The sequence below is a fragment of the Sabethes cyaneus genome, chromosome 1, assembly GCF_943734655.1.
Source record: "Sabethes cyaneus chromosome 1, idSabCyanKW18_F2, whole genome shotgun sequence".
In the NCBI taxonomy this organism is placed as follows: Eukaryota; Metazoa; Arthropoda; class Insecta; order Diptera; family Culicidae; genus Sabethes; species Sabethes cyaneus.
Window position 1 is genome coordinate 53,468,171 of NC_071353.1, and position 15,375 is coordinate 53,483,545.

General features: G+C 39.0%; 1 protein-coding gene across 5 annotated transcripts in view; it reads right to left on the reverse strand.

The window, feature by feature from the left end:
• Positions 1–87: 87 nt before the first annotated feature.
• LOC128732963 (filamin-A) overlaps positions 88–15,375 on the reverse strand; it is a 208,251-nt gene continuing 192,963 nt past the window's right edge. For 4 of the 5 annotated variants that reach the window (XM_053826460.1, XM_053826456.1, XM_053826457.1 and 1 more), the window contains 7 exons: positions 3,587–3,897; positions 2,582–3,530; positions 2,268–2,507; positions 1,969–2,162; positions 1,471–1,912; positions 1,204–1,419; positions 88–1,140 (listed from right to left, as the gene is read on the reverse strand). In XM_053826460.1, coding sequence (XP_053682435.1) covers positions 956–1,140; positions 1,204–1,419; positions 1,471–1,912; positions 1,969–2,162; positions 2,268–2,507; positions 2,582–3,530; positions 3,587–3,897 — 2,537 coding nt within the window. In that variant the 3' untranslated portion in view covers positions 88–955. The remainder of the gene's footprint in view (positions 1,141–1,203; positions 1,420–1,470; positions 1,913–1,968; positions 2,163–2,267; positions 2,508–2,581; positions 3,531–3,586; positions 3,898–15,375) is intronic. The other variant, XM_053826459.1, reaches the window with a different exon arrangement.

Sequence of the window (15,375 nt, forward strand, 5' to 3'; positions counted from 1 at the left end):
TCCAATGGTTTATTATTAACGGTTTTATTTGTTGTTTTAAAATTAAAAAAATCCTTTCTAAAGGAATAATAAATAAAGATATGCTCTTTTCCACGAAAAATGTTCAACATAAAGAGTAAAAACTGAAACTATACAAACTAAAAATCTAACGATCTAACGATGCTTCTGGACACAAAACAAAATTCAAGAACGAGCGACAGAACATAAATGACAATTCGTACTTATAAAAGAGGAGTATGGATAACTTATAAAAGAAAAACTTAATCGAACATTATCGTAATTGAGAATAATAACTAGAATAACATTAATGATTTCTCTCGCTGCTCGATGATTGTAATGTTGCTATTTTGATTTGCTGTTCGAGATAGTTATAATAATCAATATCTCTGTTGGTTGATTTCAGCTCAATTTGTAATAAAAAAATAGTCCAATGGCCTTTATCTGTCGATGGCTTTGAGCGGTCGATTATTGCCGTTCGGTATAATTTTAAATCTTGGCGACGCTTCTTAGTTAATTGTTAGTGTTTGTCTTTGTCTCGTGGATTTCCGTATAATCAGAACAGGAAAAGTTGCAAAAGTTGTGTGTTTATGTGTGTGTGTGTTTTTCTTTTCTAGTTAGGAAATAAATTTTCATATGGGTCCCGTTTACTACGTAGGTCGATTTAGGTTTGTAGATTATTTCATGATTTGTTTTTTGCTGTTACAATGTGTCTTTCATGAGAAATAGGTGTGTGATCAACTACAAGTTTGAATTCGGCCATATTTGAACAACAAGGTTTCACTGTTTAGCAGACAGTTTTAGTTGAATTTTGTGTGTTTTGTTTTGTTTTATGTATTCTTTAAGTTTGAAGGGTCGATAAGGCACTAATGCGCACACACGCAACAACACTCAAGGAGGTGGATATGGGACGCAGGACGACGACGGTGATGGCAATGGTGGCGGTAATTGAGACGGCTTACACCTCGACCTTAAATGGCGAACCGGGGATGTGATCGTCGCCCCACTTAACCAGAAGAATATATTCGCCACGTTCGCGTACTAGGTAGTTTACATTATATTGGTTGCGGCCGGTATGTTTGATGAACACTTCGTCGCAGGGTCCCTTTGGTCCATAAATGCCAACGAATAGGATGTTATTTCCTGCGGATTGTTGAATGTTAGATAATGATACAACATTTCTGATTTGAAAAGCAATATACTTACCAGCATCTCCAGCATTTAACGTGAACTGATTTTGCTTGCCAAGATATGCTTTCTTCAGACCCATGCCTTTGGATTGTATTTTGCTTGCGTCTGACTTGAAAATCGGCAGTATAACTCCTGCTCGACTGCCCGCTTTGGAGACCTTTGCGACTGTTTCTACCACCACCGAGGATGTTTCTTGGCCACCTTCCTCTGCGAGCTTCTCACCTGTAACCCCTTGTGTCAACAATATTGTATTTTTAAAGAAATTTAATATGTCCTACTAACCTGTGCAATTGATTTTGAACGGGGATCCGACGATATGCATTTGATTGTACTTAATGGTCATGTAGTAATGTCCGGGAAGCAGGGGAGTGTACCGTACTTTATAACCTTCCTCAACTTCAGTACAATCCATCGCTACTTTGGACGGTCCGTCAACGGTAACAGCAAGAGTTCCGGCACCGGCGTTGCACGTATCGATTATCAGGTCTGTTTTCTCGCCGGTCTTTACATCACCGAGACCTTTACCAGATGCATGAACTGCTGCAGGGTCAACATCGTCCTTACCAACCTTGATGCGATACGGAGATCCAGGTATGTGAACTCCGTTGAACTTCACGTGAATTGCATGAATTCCATTTTCTCGCGGATAGAAACGAACCGAGTATTGGTCTTGGTCGATTAGCTGGATAAAACAATCGTCCTCATTGTTCGATGGAGCCACAACCTGCAAAACGTACAAGAGTTACTTGATGGTTACCCAGCAACATCATGGTTTGTTACCTTTGCGTCGAGGTCACCTTTGGCGCCATTCTTTCGCACGATGAACTGCGCAGGCTTATCGGCTTGTACCGGACAAGTAGGAAACTGGGCAATCTCCAGCTTGTGTGCCTCACCCATCGCTGGCGAAACGTATACTTTGAAAGGTGAATCCGGAATATGACGATCGTTGAACTTGAGACCAATACGGTAATCACCTTCATAACAAAACAATTATGAGCTTCAGTAACTTATAATAACAGTCTTGGTTAGGTAGAGGTAATTATCCGAGAGTTCTGCAATTTAAAACTAACACAATTTACCTGGTTCACTGACTACGTAGGCGACATCGCACGATCCATCCTTACGGTCTTTGAACTCAATATCAGCCTTGCTAGGGCCTTCAACTGAAATGGCCAGGGTGCCTCCACCAGCTTCACGAGTCCACACGTTGAACTCGCACGGCACACCTTGTTCTCCGTGTTCCAATCCAGGGCCACCAGCCTTGACCAAATGGGATCCGGTATCCTTCAATGGACCCACAGTGAATTGGAATGGGGATCCTGTGCGATGAAAAGAATAGAAATAGAAGTCATAATCTATGTATTATACGTTGTGTTTTGAGTTTTCAACTTACCAGGGATGTGGATCTGCTTATATTTAACGGAGACGGTGTGCACGCCCAGTTCCTTCGGAACGAAGTGCACTGCGTAGAGGCCATCTTCGATCTCCTGAATTTCCGCGTCCTCGGTAACTCCTCCGGGAGAGGTGACCGTAGACGATAAGTCAAATGAAGTGATACCAGGCATTTTGAATGTCAGTTTGCACTGGCTGCCAACTTCAGTGACAGGGACGGCTTCCCGTTGACGTTGGATTTTTTCTCGCTGTCGGTTAGTACCTTCACCGGAGACCTTAACGGTAAATGGTGATCCACTGACATGATGATCGGCAAACTTCAAGTTCACAATGTAATAACCAGGTTCCGTTGGTTTGTAGGATATATTCAGCGTACCATCTTCTTTGTCGGTGCACTGAATTTCAGCTTTGCTAGGGCCTTCAATGGAAAGCGAAAGGCCTCCATAGCCAGCATTACGTGTGTCTACCGAAAAGGTGTTCTCGGTGTGTGTTTTGCCTTCTTTCAGAGCGTTTCCTTTAACGTTGACCTTCTTCGCGTCACCTACCTCACGTTCGCATACCTTAACCTTAAACGGCGAGTTGGCAATATGCTTGCCAATACGCTTTACTGACACTGTATGTTCACCGACTTCACGAGGGGTGAACGAGATTCCGATGTTTCCGGTTGGCATGCGTTTCAAGAAACAAGGTTCTTCTAACCCAGATGGAGCCTGGATGGAAGCATTCAATGAACGTAGATCATGGTCGGAAATTACACCGGGCAGCGTAACTTCAGAACAGGAGCCAACAGAAATTTGATTACGTTTGCGACCTTCACCGGTGATTTTGGCAAAATATGGCGATCCTTTGATGTGTTTATCACCAAAGCGTACGGTGATTTTATATTCGCCGGGTGCCGTAGGAAGGTAGGAAACGGACACCGTTCCGTCTTTGTTGTCGTGGTACGTGATCTGTCGAAAAAAAGTAAGTTGTAGAAATTTATCGAAGGATTTTATTAGTTACATACATCGGCTTTGCTGGGTCCTTCAACGGCCATCTGAAGTCCGCCGGCACCTGCGCCCTTGGTGGAAATAGTAAACTGCGCCGGTTCACCGGTAACTCCATGGATCAGGCCTTGTCCGTAAGCCGTGACGTAGCCGCTGGAGATCGAGTCCACATGGAACTTGAACGGAGACCCCTGAACATGCTCACCGTTGTACTTCACTGCTAACTCGTGGACTCCTTCCTCTTTCGGGTCATATTTGATCGATACGGTACCATCGTGGTTATCTTCGATAACTGGCTTATCTACCTGTCCGTTCGGCATCTTGATGTCGGCTATATCCGGAATGAAAAAAAAAAAATAAGGAAAACCGTCAGAGCTGAGTCACAGCGATTGCTCGCATCGTGCGGAGTGGTTTCAACTGTTGTCATAATTTTCAATGGATATACATAATTTCTCGCTCATTTTCACACGAACTCTCAGTTGCCTTCATAGTGTGTGGGATCGCATAGATCATGCGAGTGATATATTCCAAAAATATTTAAATTTCCTTCATCTTAGCACATGGGTACCCATTCCAACCCACTGGTAAGATCATTCACAAACGACATATCCCGCGTCAGTATAGGTATTGTGAAGAAGAAGCCAACATTCCTGCAGGTCGAGATCGACGAGAAACTCGGGATAGATTTCAGGAGTGCACCTGTTGGTTTTGGCATTCATATTTCATGGCACCACCGGTGACGGCCGAGCGTGCGACGCGACGGCCAGAACGACGCAGAGATGAATCGGTGGGTAAATGCACCCCTCTTTAGGTTATTTTTGGTATGGAAAAATGGTGAAAAGAATTTCAGCGGCAAGTGTTTTGCGGCCCGTTGTATTTTGGTCACGGGTGGGTGTCAGATTTTCCATCAGCCCACTAAACGGTTGTGAGTGATTTGCGAGTGAGTTAAGCCAGTTCACGGCTTACCGGTTTTGATTGGTTATGTTTACATTCTCATAACAAGGTTCTATAACGGTGTTTTCCTTCTATGTTTCGTGTTTATACTTGTAAACTACCGTGTCTAACGTTTAGTTCGTTATAGGTTGCATTGAAATTTAATCATATCTTCCACCGATGTTTTCATTAGCAAACTTTTTGTAACTACAATGCTTGAGCAACATACAATAAATAGAATTACGAAATGTTTTTGCTTTCTTTTGCACCGATTATTTTTTTGTGCGTAAGCTTAATGATTTGTACCTAATCGCCTATTTGATGATTTGTTTCTTTTTATCGAAAATTACGAATAAGTATAAAAATTAAAATGCGTTTTCATTTTTTATGCCATTCTATTGTACAAAAGTTTCCTTTAAAGAAGTAAAAAATACACAAGAAAGAAAACTCCAAGTTTAATTGTAAAACACTTTGCAATTGTGGTATATTTTGAATGGTTATCATCAAACGTTCAGGTTGTTTAATATTGATAATTAAAGAAATGATTGGTAAATGTTAGTAGTGTGTACCATAGGAACATAAGGGTCATTCAGTCATTAACAATCATGTAGTTCAGTAGTCTTCGGAAAATTGAAGGTTAAGTATGGAGCAATGGAGCAAAAAATGCGACTTCTAGGGACTGCGCCAGATGAGTCGAATCAGGCCGTAAACAAATTAATCATATGTTTTTTATGACAAACTTTAATAACAGATGGATTCAAATAAGAGAAAAGTTGTCGTCGTTGTCAGCAGCCTAGGACTGGGGTGGTTCGTGCTGTTTCAAGTCTCCATTCAACTTGATCTTGGGTCACTTGTCGCCAATTTCCTAGTTGTCTCAGAAGTTGCAAATCACTTTCTACCTGGTCGAGCCATCTTGCACGTTGAGGTCCCTATTCCTGGTGCCGGTGGGAGCTGTTTTCGTCGCACTGCCGTCCACCATCCTTACGACGTGTCCGGCCCACCGTAGTCTACCGATTTTCATCAAGTGCATGATGAAAATCTCTTTAAGCAGTACATGGTGATTCATACGTCCTCACCACTCTCCGTTTTCACTTTGTACTCCGCCATATATCGTCCGCAGTACCTTCTGCTCGTGCACGGCAAGGGCGTGTATGTCCTTCGTAAGAAGCGTCACGGCTTCAAGTCCATAAAGAAATAGTGGTCTGATAAAGGTTTTGTACATCGTCAGCTGCGTACGACGGTATATGCCTCTTGATCCTAGCGTTTTGCGAAGGGTAAAGTAGGCCCGATTTCCTGCTTGAAAGCGCCGCTGGATCTTCTTACTAGTGTTGTTGTTCGCGGTCACCAGCGATCCCAAATACACGAATTCATCTACCACTTCTAGTTCGATGCCGTCAACTTTTACCGTCCGTGGGAGGCACGCGTTTGTTTCCTTTGAGCCTCTCCTTTTCATGCATTTGGTCTTCGACGAATTTATTTTTAACCCAATCACGCCCTAGACGTTCAGTCTGATGTAGATTGCTTCCGCGGCTATGATACCAGAATCATCTGCAAAGTGTAGGACTTGGCTATTCTTCGTGAATATCGTACCTCTCGTGTTGGTACCTGCTCATTATTGGATCACCCCCTCAAGAGCGATGGTAAACAGCATGCAGGATAAGCCGTCACCTTATCTCAATCCTCGCCGCGTCTCGAAGCGACGGGAAAGCCCCATTTGGACAAAGTGCTGAAACGGTTCGCAAATGATGCCTCTTCCGTTTCAGTGAAAACTGGACATCAATGCCAGGTTTATTTCGATGTGGCTCACGCAGCTTACATTTGCCTCTAAATTTACTACAGAAACTCAGTATATCTTCGAGATTTGTGAGCTTTTCGTTTTTTTCGTACATGATAATAAGCAAACATTCTCTTACGTGCGGTGATCAGTCACACAAAATGTCATAGCACTCAAAATAATCCACACATGCTTTCTACGTGAAAAATCACGTAAATTTCTCTGCAGGGAGTTACGTATTTTTGCTTAAAACATTTTTTATTATAACACTTAAAAATATTGCGACATTTGGCCCTATTTAGACTACCCCGATTTACACGATTATCACAGTCGAATCTCGCACACGATTTCGCTCAAAGAATATGAAGTGAAAAAGAAGGGGAAGAAGGAAAAAGAAGTCAAACTCATTAGAAGATCAAACTAAAAGCCACTTTAGTGTCAGATTAACAGTGCAAAATGCGGTACGTTGCATTAAATGATTATCACAGTAATCTAAATGGTCATAAAAGGGGCAATAACATTTATCTGATTTTTACGTAAACGCATTAGTAGTGTACTGTACTATAGACACGCCAATGTAAAAGCCGTAAATGGGCAACACTGTGTTATTCAGCAGGGCGGTACGATTTTTTTTGAATGTCGCGAGATGTAAATTTAAGTTCAATTCGGCAAATAAACATTGACTAAAACGCTGATCTCTCACAGTTGCAAATATGCAAAACATTTCGTTAATGCGCTAATAATAAGCAACTTACAAATCATTTGTTAAGTTAACTAAACATTTCTCTATATTTTTTTCATATTTTATTTCAAATTTCTGTTAAATGACGCAATACTATCAACTTTTCTTCGTTTCAGCTCGTTGATTCGGAATAAGCTCTTTTCGGGTCGAAAACGTCAAGTGGCAGATATCCGCGGGTCTACACTCAAAATAATTTTCACGTCGAAATTACGGGAAAAGTTTTGTGAATATTTTCCTTGGAACATTTCTCGTACTATTTACGTAAAATCAACGCAGTTTGCATTAGTATGCGTGCTAAATGCACGTGCACGTGGAAATCAGATAGATTTTTGTATTTTCCAGTAATGTTCAACTGAAGGTCACGTAACTCCCTGTAGAGAAATTTACGTGATTTTTCACGCGGAAAGGACGTGTGGATTATTTTGCGAGTACTGCATATAGTGTTTGTAATTATGTGTGTAAACTAGAGTACGTGTTTCCGGTCTATTAAGCGGTAGCCTGAACAATATTTATTGTTACGTTGTTACGAGTTACGTTGAAACTATATTTATTCGAGACCCGATTTTCATACCAATTGGTTGGATAACATTTAGTAAATATCTGAGCTAATAAAGCTTTTAAATTTGAGTTATAGTTGCGAGAATTTATGAGGCTGCTGCGGCTATTTTAGGCCCACGACACTATTGTGGTGTCAATGTGGTTTGAATTTCCAGCAGGCCGAACGTGCCTGTATGGTACAAACCAAAAAATGCATAGCCTAGGTGCTCCGTGCATTCCGTTATCGAAACTTGACTTTCTGTTTTTTTATACGACAGACTTTGCAGTCAGCTGTACAAACCATAACAGTTATAAAGCAAAGTCCCGAATAACTTAATCGGTGGTACAACGCGTGCACCCACCGTAATTTCTTAGTTGCGAAATTAATAATAAAGCTGATTTTTGGCATATTGTTGGAGTTTAACAATGGCTTATCGCCTACAAAAAATCAGCTATATCTAAAGCTGAAGCTGAGAAATTGCGATGAGCAAACAGCACCATCTAAGGGCCTATTCGGTGGATTGCTGTACTTCATCAGCAGACCAAAAGGGAGTCAGATGGTCTATGTGTTGATGTTTTTCAAGTGCTGTCAACAGTTCGGCAATATAATTCAATTTAGTATGGCTATTTGGCAAAAAGTTTTTATTCAATGTGATGGAAGCGTGCTTGGCGCCTCTGCCCCGCCTGTTTGTCAGTTTGCTTAGGCTGGAATTAACAACAAGATGATTTTCAGCTAGTGAACGAAAATTGATTTATATTTTCAAATTATAGGGAAGCTTTTGTGTTCCTCCCTGATAAAAAAGCAATGCAAAGCCTAGGTGCCACACTCCTTTATCGAAACTTGATATTCTGTTTTCATACGACAGACTTCGCAGCCAGCTGTTAGAATACCGGACAATTGCAAGGCCAGTTGCTACGATCCTATTGATTCCAACAGCCTCTCCCTTGATCCTCCTTGATAAAAAGAAGCAAAATTGTTCTGTGATAGTGCATTAACAGCTGTTTAATTTCTAGAATAAGTAAACGAGAACATAATTGTGTGTTTTCCAAACCATCATTCGGATTGGATACACGTAAGCGAGCGATTGCTTCTATTTTTTCAGCCTAATTACGTGCTGATGGAGAACTACTCAACAAACTACTTACATTTTAGTGAAAATAGTTATAACACATTAAAGTGCTATTGTGCTATGTATAGTGCTATAGTGCAATAGTGTTAAAGTGCTATGAGTGATATATTCTTTTTAGTATTGTTATATAGCGGCAAAGTTTTTATTTGGGAAAGTGCAGCAAAGAAAAGGAATGTAGGCTGAATTATGAATTATGGCCATACGAACAACGTGGACTCAAACGGCAACAAGAATGGAACCTCCAGTAATAATTTGAACGATTTTCACGATCACTTGAACTATCAATAAACTACTCGTGGAAGTGGGCATAGCCTGCGCACTGCTCCGCTTAATGTTTATTATTAATAGTCCGATATTTTTGTGATAAATAAACTATTACTGCCAAAAAATGGATCCAGTTAAATTTTACGTCCGATTTCAATTTCAATTTTAACTAAAACTTTAAATTTATTTTCAATTCAAGTATCAAGTGCAAATTGTAACCGAATTTCCTGCCGATTTCAAGTAATACTTCAAATTCAATTTTGAACCATTTTTCATGTCAAGCTGGATGTCCCATTTTCGATCCTATTCAACGCCGAATTTTAAATTCAATGTTAAATTCAATCTAACTTCAAATTCCAGTTTAAATTATAGTCCGATTTAAAGTGCAATTTGGAGTTTAAAATTTTATGCCAATTTCAAGTTTAATGTTGTCTAATTTCAAGCCCAAGTATGAGCAAAATTTCATACAATGTCCTATTATTTTATGCGGCTCGCACGGAAGGTGATCGTTGATGGCAACGAACTAGAAGTGGTAGATGAGTTCGCCTATTTGGGATCGCTGGTGACCGTAGTCAACAACACTGCACTGGTAGAAAGATTAAGTGGCGCATTCAAGTGGGAAATCGAGTCTACTTTGCGCAAAATATTACGATCAAGAATCATACGCAGCCGTATGAAGCTAAAAATGTACAAAACGCTTATTGGACCGGTAATTCATTTTTGATTTGAAACTGTGAAGCTGCTCCCGGAGGATATACACTTTCTTGCTGTGCTCGAGCGGAGGGGCTACTGACGCTAGTTGGCGGCTTCTAAAACGTCGGAGATATCAGCTACGAGTGACCCAAGATTAAGTTAAATGGAGACGATGGAGACGGCTCTCTGCTGCTGATGCCGACGACGGAATAATAACAAATATTTTGCGTTGACGATGTAGTCTGCCATTTGCTATTTTTTGCTTGGTTACTAAAAACATTCGTTTTGCGTTGCTATTTATGATGAACGATGAACTAACAGCTCCAGCGAAAAGTGAACTAAATGAATATTTGTGAAGGGACGGTGAGTGAACTGCTCACGTCCCTTCTGGTACGTGGAAAAATCGTTCGCGTGTTGTCTGTATAGTTTGTACTAATATTCTATATTCTCGTGCATGAAGTTCATGCTTGCTGCATTTTGTTATTATGTACGTTTGATCAAAGCAAGCAGATTTTCAGTGCAAGTTAGACTGATAATCCAGAAGTTTGAACGTTATGCTGATGAATATTAACAGCACTGCTCACTACGACGGGAATTAGAATTACACCCTAACTATGTACCAGCATTGTAAAACTTCTTACTGTAACAGCTAACTTTTCACAATATTGTGAGTTTCAATCGTGTATTCAAAACACGCGTACTGAATTTACTGATTGAATCAGTACAAAAAAAATTTTCCAGGTACAGTTAACTTTTCTTCAAGAAATGATTCATGAAATGAATCGGGATAAATATTGAAAATTTATTAAATGTGTTATGCTCTATTCGAAGGCTATTGAAAAATCCCGTCCAGTTAGATGTTTGGGTACGGTTAAGGGGGTAAATGCTACAAAAGCGCTCATTGTAAAGGTCGGGCCACTTGTGTAGTCATGGTTGGGCCACCATAATTTTAAGCACAAAAGCGCAATATTCGCTAGAGAACGTCAGTCGCTGGAAATGTGATGCAATAAAGCAAAATTAGTAGGTACAATAAAAACCTAGATTGTGGTTGCTTTTTCATTGCAGTAGTACATTTCGGAAAACGCGTTTGTAGTAATATTGATTTTACAAGATCACCAAGAATTTCCCAAAGATGTGATTAAAAAGAGGATATTTATACTTATATGGGCCGTTGCTCACGAAATTCATTCTTTTGATGTCTCTACATACGTATTTCTTGAATACGTATTTCTTGGATACGTATTTCTTGGATTAAGAGCGGTGACCCAACCTGTACAACGTGGCTCGAGTATGACAACATTTTTGTCTTCTATAAATTCTATAAATAAATAATAAATTCTATAAATAATAAAATAATAAAAAAATGGTAAATTGAGACCCCTCCTCTCTTTATAAGGGGAATTATAACTCCTCTCCCCTTTAAGAAGGGGGGCTTCCATACAAATTTCCTCATAACTCGAGAACTAATCAAGCAAATGGAACCAAATTTGGCATGTGAAGGTTTTCGAGGGCAAGAAAATTTTTTATGGTGAATTAGTACCCCTCCCGTCTTTAAGAGGGGGGGCTCCTGTACAAATGAAATACAAATTTCCTCATAACTCGAGAACTAATCAAGCAAATGGAACCAAATTTAGCATGTGGGTGTTTTTGTAGGCAAGAAAATTTTTTATGGTGAATTAGGACCCCTCCCCACTTCAGGAGGGGGCTTTTATACAAATTAATGGCATGTGGAGGTTTTTGGAGGCAAAAATATTTTCTATGGTGAATTAGGACCCCTCCCCACTTTAGGAGGGGGGCTTCTACACAAATGAAATACAAATTTCCTCATAATTCAAGCAAATGGAACCATATTTGGCATGTGGGTGTTTTTTCCATGATGAATTAGGACTTCTTACCTTTTTAGGAGGGAGGGGGGGGCTCCCATACAAACGAAATACAAATTTCCTCATAACTCTAGAACTAATCAAGCAAATGGAACCAAATTTAGCATGTGGGTGTTTTTGTAGGCAAGAAAATTTTTTATGGTGAATTAGGACCCCTCCCCACTTCAGGAGGGGGGGCTCCTATACAAATGAAAAACAAATTTCCTCATAGCTCGAGAACTAAACAAGCAAATGGAACTAAATTTGACATGTAAGTGGTTTTGGAGGCAAGTTTTTTTCTATGGTGAATTGAGACTCTTCTCCTCTTTAGAAAGCGAGTTATGACCCATCTCCCCTTTAAGAGGGTGGGCTTCCATACAAATGAAATGCAAATTTCCTCTTATCTCGAGAACTAATCAAGCAAATGGAACCAAATTTGGCATGTGGGAGTTTTAGATGGCAGAAATTTTTTCTATGGTGAATTACGACCCCTTCCCGTTTTAAGAGGGGGGGGGGCTCCCATACAAATGACTTACAAATTTCCTTATATTTGAGTACTAATCAAGCCAATGGAACCAAATTTAGCATGTAGGAGATTTTTGAGTCTTGAATTTATTTTATGATAGTTAGAGCCCTCTCACCCCTGTGGTAGGTGGATATGGACTCTCATACAAATAAAACAGAAATTTTTGCGAAACTCAAAAACTAATCGAACTCGAGAAATTCTAGACTCTTCCATAAAACATTAATCAATAACAAGACCACAAAAACTATCTATAGTAACACTAGATCATTCAGGACGAGACGGCCGCGAATGTTGCCGGTGACCCGCCGTCGGAAGCGCCGCCCACTGTGGCACTATGGGCCAGAAATTGAAATTTCGGGACAAATATATTTGCGGTTAAACGGCGTGTCTCAGCTCAATGTAGTCTTCAGCAACTTTTTGAATGAAAAAATGATGCATCTTTTGAAGGGGTCGTCCAATATTTCCGTGTTACTTTAACAACAATTTAAGTAATAACTTTTTGAGTAAATTTTTTTCACCTTTTTGGTTTCAGAATATTGAAGATAAACCAATTTTAAGTATTTTTTCTGAAGATGTCAAACTTCTACCTTTTACCCATTTTTAGCAATAGACCTTTGTTTATAAACGACCCCTCAAATCACATTTCTTCTTGAAACATGTTTATTTCAACAGACAGCTCAATGTGATGTTCTAGACAACATTTTGCACATAAAAGAGGAATATTTTTGCTAGAGACCGTTTTGCTTTTTCTGCATTAATTAATAAGATATAACTGTTTTTAGGCTAAAAACCGTTTGATAAAAAATGTGTATTTTTTTCAAGGGTGGTGTCTTCGGAGAAGTAAAATAATAAAATATAGCGTATCTTCCTGCACTATTAGGGTGACCATGAATTCACCTATTAGGGTGATACAAATTTTTTGTTTTCATAAATAATTTAAAAAAAAGGTGTTTTCTCCAAAAGTTGCAGAAAACACTAAAATAAGCAACTTTGCTGAATAAAGTAACTATCTATCTCTTACCGGTTACGAAATATAATGATGTGTTAAAAAAGAGCTTCTAAAATCAATTACACTCAATAACTTTGCACACGATTATTTTATTGCTTTAAAATGTTCTACAAAGTTATTTAGTATGTTGAAATATATATTTTCTGTGAAGACTGTTTGATGCTAGGACGCATATTTATTAAGTTATAAAATGTATGAAAAAGAAATCCGCACTATTCTCAGGTATTCCCAGCCATGGTATTTCCAGGTATTCTCTGAAATACACATTTGGTCAGATAGCATTAATAATTCCCTACAAACTGGTATGCAAACTAATTGCAGATACTTGCAGATGGCTAAGATATTCGGATTTTTCATCAGACTGTTTTTAACCTAAAATTAGTTATATCTTATTAATTAATGCATATAAAGCAAAACAGTCCTCAACAAAAATATTCCTCTTTTATTTGCAAAATATTTTCTAGAACATCACATTGAGCTGTCTGTTGAAATAAACATGTTACAAGAAGAAATATGTTTTGAGGGGTCGTTTATAAACAAAGGTCTATTGCTGAAAATGGGTAAAAGGTAGAAGTTTCATATCTTCACAAAAATTACTTGAAATTGGTTTATCTTTAATATTTTGTAGCAAAAAAGGTAAAAAAAAGTTTACTCAAAAAGTTATTACTTAAATTGTTGTTTAAATAACGCTTAAATTTTGGACGACCCCTTTAAAATATGCATCAATTTTTTATTCAAAAAGTTGCCGAAGACCACATTGAGCTGAGACATGCTGTTTAACCGCAAATATTTTTGTCCCGAAATTTTAATTTCTGGCCCATAGTGTGTGGGGAGGCAACTCCCCGCAGAAATCACTACTGTCCAGGTTTATTTATTTTCCTAGGTCTACCTGGGTTTCCTGGAACGAGCGACTGCGAGTAAGGAGAGGATCGCGAAATGGTACTTTTCACAAAAAAGTTTTCCGTGAAATGGTACATTCCGCTTAAGGTTTTCCGCAAAATGGTATTCGACGAAATATAGTACAATCGTGGCTAATATTACTATCCGCTTTCTGGCTATGCAATGAGGGGACAGGGGAGTTGTTTTCTACTTTACTGTGAGGAAAAATTGCAAATTTGTATGTATTAAACTACCCATTCCAGGTAACTAATAAACCTTAACGTAAGCAGCAAATCAGCGTATCTGGCATTTTATACTGCACGTTATTGTATGTTAGCTTTTTGACTGCATAGGTGTTGTAAACTGGCATCCAAAATTGTATACAAATTCTTCGTGTCGGTAATTAGCTGTAAATTAGCATTGTTAGCACTATAAGAAGGTTATCAGTAGAGTAGCTGTATATTTTGCCAAAATAGCATTTAAGTAGCATTTAAGGCGACTTAAATGCTTATTGGCCTATATTTGAATAGCATCGGTGATGTTTATTGGTTACCTGGGATGCTTTCATAGTTACGTAACTGCCATAATGAATCATCTAAGATTGAACTCCTCAGAAACTTGCAAAACTCGAGATTGTGACAAAGATCATCCGAGATTCATGATTTAAGTACAACACAGGTTAATTTGTGGCAATACGAAGTTTGTCGGGTCAGCTAGTATTCTAATAAAGAAACCTCGGTTCCTTTATTTAAATTAACATGAGTTCTTGGGTAGCTTCTGTGATCTGATACCCCATTTTCCACACTTCTGGAAAGAAATCGAAATAGCCAATTTTGAGTTCCGGTAGAACCGACAACGGATATTCCGGAATGTTCATCTCGGATCAAAATACATCCAAAAGTTCACCCTAGAGCTCACGTTGAAAAATACTTGGATTTGATATTACATTTGCCGAATATCACTGAAGAGAATTTAAAATGACCAATTATGGGTTCCGCCATAACCGACAACGGATATTCCGGAATGTCCAGACCGGGTCAAAATACATCCAAAGATACCCCATTTGCTATATTACTGAAGAAAATATAAAATGGCCCATTTTGAGTTCCAGTGGAACCGATATCGAATGTTCCGGAGTGTGGGACATGAACATGCGCTCTACAGGATAGTGTAAGATTCATTCTTATTGACCACAAATCAAATGGGTAACTTTTACGCACTCTGTTAAGCAGATGTTTAGTTTTATTTAACATGCTACTTATGACGTCAAAAAAATCCCACTGCGATCTGGAATATCTTCGGGAAAATAGAACCATAATCTACCAACTTATTTTTTAATTTAAGGCCAGTCTAATGTGGTTCTTTTAAGACTAATTGCATGAAAATCGAATGGAAATAAGTGGAGATAGAGCCAAAAGTGTAACTGCAGGTACCATCATTTTTTATGTCGGAGACGAAAA